This window comes from Cyanistes caeruleus, chromosome 10 (genome assembly GCF_971803275.1).
Source record: "Cyanistes caeruleus chromosome 10, bCyaCae1.hap1.1, whole genome shotgun sequence".
Taxonomy (NCBI): Eukaryota; Metazoa; Chordata; class Aves; order Passeriformes; family Paridae; genus Cyanistes; species Cyanistes caeruleus.
The window spans coordinates 23,322,551-23,329,885 of NC_141710.1; the positions used below are offsets into that span (position 1 = coordinate 23,322,551).

At 44.7% G+C, this 7,335-nt stretch overlaps 1 protein-coding gene across 1 annotated transcript; it reads right to left on the minus strand.

Moving 5' to 3' along the window:
• Nucleotides 1-1,530: 1,530 nt before the first annotated feature.
• Nucleotides 1,531-4,058, minus strand: LOC111933200 (serine palmitoyltransferase small subunit B-like). Its single transcript, XM_023932682.2, has 2 exons — nt 3,793-4,058; nt 1,531-2,487 (listed from the first exon to the last, which is right to left on the minus strand). The coding sequence occupies exon 2, from the start codon at nt 2,466-2,468 to the stop codon at nt 2,226-2,228; it is 243 nt and encodes an 80-aa protein (XP_023788450.1). The 5' UTR covers nt 2,469-2,487; nt 3,793-4,058; the 3' UTR covers nt 1,531-2,225.
• Nucleotides 4,059-7,335: the final 3,277 nt, after the last annotated feature.

The window sequence follows — 7,335 nt, forward strand, 5'->3', positions numbered from 1 at the left end:
CTGGAGCCCCTCGGGCAGGAACCTGCCCAGGCAGTGTTGGGAGCTGAAATGGCAGCTGGAGTTGGGATGGAAGATTTTAAACCCTGGAGTCTTGGGCCAGGCAGGGAAAAAGGGATGAGGAGGAAAATGAATCCAGAACTCTGGGGAGCTCCAGCTGCCACTTGGCCCCTTGTTTCCTCTGCTGGATTTTGGTGTTTTCCTGGCCCTGTCCCATTCCTCCAGCCCAGCTGGGATTGGGATGGCAGAGCCCTAAACCCAATCCTACCCCAATCCTACTGCAATCCTGCCCTGATCCTGCCCCAATCCTACCCCCAGTCCTACCCCCAATCCCACCCCAGTCCTACCCCCAATCCCACCCCAATCCTACCCCAATCCTACCCCCAATCCTTCCCCAATCCCTGCAGATTCCCTCCAGGAACACGGGGTGGGAAAGGGCAGCAGTAGCACAAACAGGGCACAGCTCCTGCTCCTCCAGCCTGCTCTGGGATTCCAGAATCTGGGATTCCACAATGTCCAGAAATTCTCAGGATGTCCTTGTGGAATCCTCTGCTGGAATTGAGGGTGACCTGCTGCTGCCCTGGGCTCACTCCCAGCCACGTCTTGAGCAATATTTATTTGCACAGTCTTGAGAAATACAGATTTTGCACCTGTAATGCAAAGTCCTGCCTGTGTTTCTGTCTCAGGGACTGACAGGCTGGAAAAAAAATCCCTGTCTCCATAAATAGTCTAATGATTGATGCAATTGAAATACTACGTGTTCCCTCTTGTTCCTAAACATCAGTAAATACAAATTATATTGATAAATATCAGTAAATATATTATACAGGCTAAGCAGAAAAGCAAATCTACACTAATTACTACTTCCACCATTACTTGAATAAAATGTCCAGCTGGATCCAAATTTGAAAGTATTGAATAGATTTTATTTTTTATTTTACAAACTTAGAGATACTTGGGCATTGTTAAAAGATTTGTGAGTTTGAGCGCGGCTGACCTCATTTTCCCAGAGAAATTATTTTCATTTCCTACCTTATTTCCCCATAATTACAAACTGAGAAAGCAGCTGAGGTGACCAATGACATAATTAATGTCTTCACTTTGTTTTGTCCCCTCCTGTGACCAAGCCTCATTCCCGAAATCCCTGGATTGCCACCTACAATCCATCCTCTGGAGGGAGAGGACATTCCAGGAGCTTGGAAAAAGTCCCAAAACTCAACTCAGTGTGGGTGGAAAATGTGGATTTGTGTCATCCCGTGTGTCCTGCTCTACTCCCTTCTTCTCCCGAGGATTCCAAACCTTAATTCTCATTCCCAAGCTCATCCCAGCGCAGCTCCTGCCCACTTAGGAAGCTGACAGCACAGGAATCTGGTGCTTTGAAGGCTAAAAAGTCACGGAATTTGGAACAAAAGCAGTCCCAGCCAAATCCAGCACGTTATTTAGAGCTCAGGAGTTCATGTTTCAGACACAACAGGGAGAGTGTAAAAGGTGAGAAGTCAGGAGAAAAGGGTTAGGAAAAAAAGAGACATTGTATTTTTACATTTTTCTGGGTTTTATTTCCAGGTACCACAAGTGAATCTGTAGTGTTATACTCTCCATATGATGCACATGATTTACTCATCTTCTAAAGTAAACAAAAAAAATTACCTGTTTTTATAAAGCCCAAGAATCTGAGAATTTCATCATAAATTTTCACAGCAGCACATCCTCACATTTCTCATGAATCAGCGGCATTGTTTGCATCATGATAACGAGCCAGTCCAGTAATTCATTGGATAAAACAAGCAAGGAGACTGAATAAATCCTGAAATCATTCCATAAAAACACAGCAAGCTCAGGGAGGCAGCTCCCACTCGTCCAGGATTTTTGTGAGCACATCTCTTCTGGCAGACAAGAACAAGTTCATGCCATAGCATTTCTCCAGATGAAAACTTCCCCTATCCGAGCAGCTTTCCAAACAGAAAATTTGCAAGGGGGTTGTTCCTTTCCCCTGGAATGACAAAATCTTCAGGGGGGCTGTTCCTGTCCCAATCCCAGCTCTGTAATTCCAGCAGGTCATTAAAATTCGAAGCTCTTGAAGAAGCAAATAGTAAAAAACAGGGATTGATTGGAGCAAAAATAATTCGCAGTCAGAGCAAAACACGAAGAGAGAATAAAGCAGACTTTGCTGCTCCTGGACAAAAATGGGGTAAGGAAACACATTTTGATCCCCAAGTCAGGCTGAGGTTTTACTTCACCACAGCGAGAGCATTTTCCCGTGGGTTTCCCAGGAAGCTGCAGAGGAGCTGGAAGGCCGAGCTGGCGTGGAAAGCCACGCAGACATAGGTGGTGTAGAGCAGCAGCCCCAGCATGGCCAGGTTGAAGGAGTAGAAGAGCACCTTCTCCCAGGGCTCCATCAGGTAACTGCAGGTGATCAGCTCAAACTGGCAGAAGAGCCAGTACAGGTAACTCGGGGTGCTCTTCACATCCATCCCCGCGCCCCAGAGCTCCCTGTGGGATGAAGGACGGGGAATGGTGGAAATGGGAACCTCACACCGCACCCTCCTCTCCAAGGAGGCTCCACAGGAGCTCATTTTACCCAGCAGTTGTGGCAATTCCATTCCCCAGGCCAGAATTTCACCTTGCACTGGGTTACTCAAGACTCTGTTGGAACAACTTGATTAAAAACCACCTTAAACCCTCTCTCCTTCCTCCTCCTCCTCCTTCCCACCTCTGGATTTCTACACAGAATTTACTTTGAGGCTGATTTCTACCCCTGCACACTGGATCTTATGTCTCGTGCTCCAGTCACTGATGGAAGTCCCTGGTGCAAACTGAGAGCGTGGAGAACTCCACACATACACAATTCCAATAGAAGGAAACTCTATCCAGCTTATCCAGCCTTTTCTGCAGCAGGGATTAAATTGATCTGTTGCCAGAATTAAATAATAATAATAACAGCAACAATAATAATAATAAATATTTAATATGTAGCATAATATATAATGTATAATATACAATTTATCATATTTCATATATCATATTTTATATATTACCTATAATATACTATATATAATCTTTAATATATTATCTACAATGTATTATAGATAATATATAATATATCATCTATAATCTATTATCTATAATATATATTATCTATAATATATATTATCTATAATATATAATAAATAATATATACTATATAATATATAATTGATCATATAATGTATTAAAAATGCAAAATAATAATAATAAAAGCAGATTTATTTTAAAGAAGAAATAAATCAATGCTAATAGTTACTGAGTGTTGCATTATGTCATCAGCAGGACAGAACTGGAGGGGAAAAGGGACAACAGCACTGTTTCAGTTCTTGACACTTTCTGTCCTTTGGTAAATAAGAGGAAACAAACCAAAAACTTGGATTTCCCACTTTTTAATTGGGAAGTAAAGAACTCCTGATGGTGTCAAAATCCGTGGAAAGAAGTTTATCCCTCAGAAATTACATACAATGAACTCTACAGATCCAAATAGAGTGGGATTTTATCCTAAAAAAGCCAATTCCCAGAGATTTTAGAGACATTTTGGCTTCCATATCTTCCCCACCTCTTCTCCTCCTGCCAGGCGAGCTAAACAAACTCCTCTGCAGTTGGAAATATTAACAATGACTTGTAGCAATATCCTCATTAACCATCCCATTTCTGCCCATTACTCCCAGTTTTTACTAAATCAGACAGCTGAGCCTCTTCCCATCGAAGGTGTGCCTTTGAGGAAAGAGTTTTCCCGTGAAAATTTGGGTTGTGAAGAGCAGAACTCACCTGTCCACGTGTGAGAGCTGCCACAACACGGCCGGGGATGCTCCTGAGCTCTGCAGGGAGCAGCTCCTGTGAGGATGGAGAGGGAAAGGCAGGAGCTTTGATCCTCAATTACAGAGCGTGTCCTGCGCTCCCCGCCCTCCTCCTGGGATGCTGAAATCTCCTCTGGCCACAGGACTCGGGGTTATGCCATGATTTATGCCGTGATTTATGCTCTGTCTGGCTCAGGACACCGGCACCTGGCTCTTGGAGCTGAGCCCAAACTCAAGGACTCTGCAGGGAGGAACATACCATGTAAAAAAAAAAATAGTATTTACAATTAATGCCTTCCCTAATTTCAAACCTCCCAAACCCTGTGGGGCTCCTGCAAGGGGTAATTTAATGTCTGCACAGAATGATGGGGTCAGAGTTAAGCGGCCACAAAAATGTGGCGCAGGAAAGGCTGCAGTGAAGCCACCACCTTCTTTTGCAACCCCTGATTAAAATCATTTTTAATCAGCTCCCAATTTCTGCATCTCCCAACTCTCATCCAGAAACCCCAGGGCGGAGGGAATTTGGGGATGAGGTTTGTGTAAGGAAAAGAGGGGAAGTTTTCCTCAGAAAAGCTGCAAAATAAGAGCAGGCCTCAAATGCTGGAGGCATTTTAATGATCTAATTGGGCAAGTAAATGAGTAAATTCAAATATTATGAATCTGCATAATAGATGGTGTTCGAAACTGTCTGCCTGCAGCCAAATCATTTCCAAATATGAATCAGCTTGGCATGGGGATGATGTGCCACAAGCAAAGTCTGAGCCTCACCTTTCCTCCCTTCCTTACAAACACAGCCTGAGCTCACCTGCCAGCAAACCCCGCCCTTCTCCCTCACCTTGTGCTCTTCCCCCTCGTGTTTTCCAACAAAATCAAGTTTTCTCTTGAAGAACTGTCCCTTTTCCTTAGAAAATGCAGAAATGGGGAAGGACTGTAGTCAAAATGCTCCATTTTCAGCCTTCCAAGCAAAAGCTCCGTGTCCAACCTCTGTCCCTCAGGGGCTGCTGCTTCCCAGCACTTTCTCATGGATTTCATGGATTTCACGGAGTCTGGAGGGCTGCCCTGGGTGATTGGAGGTGAAAATCAGTGTTTGATTCCCACGGTGGGACAACATCCCTGCTCCAGGTTCCTCAGTTTCCCTGCCAGGAACCCCTCTCCTGGATCCTCCAGCAGCAAACCCAGCTGAAGGCAGGGCTGGCACCTCCAGGCTCCCTGAATCCTCCCCAAAACCACCTGCAGAAAATCCAGGAAAACTCAGGACATTCTTCCATCGCTCCCAAGTACGAAACCACACGGAGATTTTTCAGTCTTTTCAGTAATTCTCCACTTTTAATAACAAATTCCCCCATTTGAAACAACTCCAGTGAGGCTTGTGTGGGTTTGTTTGGCTCCAGCAGCTCCCAAAGTTTTACCTGATCCATTGGGAAAGAGCTGCAGGTGGGATGAGCAGCATCCATTGCCAAGCAGGGCTTGGATGCAGGAGTGGAAAAGCCCCAGGCATCCTCTGCTCCTGCTTCCTGAGCCTCTCCTGCTGCTTTTTCCAGCTGAATTCCCACGGGGAGATAAGGAATCATTAATAACTTTCACACTGCATAATGAGGTGTGGGCAGCTTCACTCTGAGTACAGGATCTGCCTGAAATCCCTACCTTTTAAAGCAATTTTATTTTAATTTATATCTCTTATGCTCCAAGAGACTGTTTCATGTGCATAGAAAAAAATAACCTAAAAATATTCAAAAATTCTACAAAGCAACAACGATAAAAAAACATCTCAGACAAAACCATGTTCTGCTTTGGATGGATGACTGGAAATATATTAAAAAAGCAAATTTTTTGCAAAGATCTTGCCCTGAAAAGCAGGGATGAGACTCTCCCAGTAGCACTTTGTCCCTTGTTTTAGATCTCTTGATCATGTTCTGCACACAACTGGATTTCAAAACCTCTTTTTATTGCTTCTCTCTGTGCTTTCCTGCCAAACAAATTCAAACCCAACGATATAAAAGTGATACCAGGGCATAGCAATTGTTCTTAGCAAGGGAAAATTAACAAAACAAAGCAGAAATATTCAAATTACAAAGGAAATCAACAACCTCCCCTTTTCAGTACCACGTTTTTAATATGGAAAACTTCGGGTTTATACAGAATTTAACAGATTAGCTCCACGTGTAGAAATAATGATTTTTTCCCCTATTATTTCATGCCTTATAATGGGATTTTCTGATGTCTAATGAGGGGCAGAGTGGTTGTGTTTCGTGGGGCTTCTCTGGTGTCCAGTAAGGATTATATAATAAATCTGCTTTTCTCCTCCTAATCGTCTCTTCTGACAAAATCTGAATCTTTGAGATCAGTATTTCTTTTCCCAACTTCCCTGAAATTGGCCAAGGGGGTGAAAATTGTGGGGTGTAAAGAGAGAGACAGAGAGGTAATGAAAGAAAATCAGCTTTGTTTCCATAGAAAACCAAGCTAAAAATGCCTGAAAATATCCCTGCCTCACACCTGTACGCTGCAAGAAGTTGAAATGAAAATGAAATCCCTCCCTACTCCTGGTCCTGCTGAGGACTGGAAGGACAAGGAGGCCACAGAAAATCCATTCCTGTCCTGGCAAAGGGGAATCACTGCCCAATTCTTGGCAAGGCTCTGTTCCAGGGGTGTGAAACATCCCTGGTTTGTCTGGAGGATTCCCACTGGAACAGGGCTCCAGAAACCAGATAAGGAATTTATCCAGAGTTCTGTGTCCACAGAAACTGGGTAAGGAATTTATCCAGAGTTCTGTGTCCACAGAAACTGGGTAAGGAATTTATCCAGAGTTCTGTGTCCACAGAAACTGGATAAGGAGCTGATGGGACTCGATAAGGGATTGATCTGGGCTGCACTGGGGCTGCCTTGCTGCTGTTTGGGATGCAAATCCCACAGTTTAATTAGGACATTGCTGCCTGCCAGAGTCACCCCACAGCCGCCAGACCAGTCCAGGAGCTTCCTCAGCCCTGCATCAAGACCCATCATTAACCAAGGGAAGAGCACGGAGCCAAAAGCACAAGGAATGTGCCTGGAATATGCAAGGAATTGGCCCAGAGGATGGGGCAGGCCTGTTTCAGCTCCGGGGAAGGTGAGGCCGTGTCACTGGAGGTGCCACCAAGGAGTGTCCCATAAAAACTGGATTACAGCAGCTGTGAAACTCCCCCGTGCCTGGGGCAGAATTCCAGCTCCTCTCCTGAACTGAGGATGGGCCCTTTGGGGACAGAAGGGCTCAGGGAAGCCGTGTGCTCCTTGGGTTTTGACTTCTCCCTCCGTTCTCTGTATTCCTCACACATCTATCTGTAGCCTGTTGTGTTAGTGACTCGAATTCCCAGTCATTCCCCACAGCCTTTCCCTAAGCAGAAAGACAAAAATTCCAGAGCTCCAAGCCTGGGGGTGCAAGGCCCCAGCGCTATCTCGATCCTTCCACGCTTCCAAGGTGGAGAACAACTCCTAAAAAAAACATTTTCATGGACAAAGAGCAGCCAGTGCTGAGGAGGAA

Bases quoted from the DNA above. Each gene is read 5' to 3' on its own strand.
- LOC111933200 (XM_023932682.2), bottom strand. From the start codon at position 2,468: ATGGATGTGAAGAGCACCCCGAGTTACCTGTACTGGCTCTTCTGCCAG.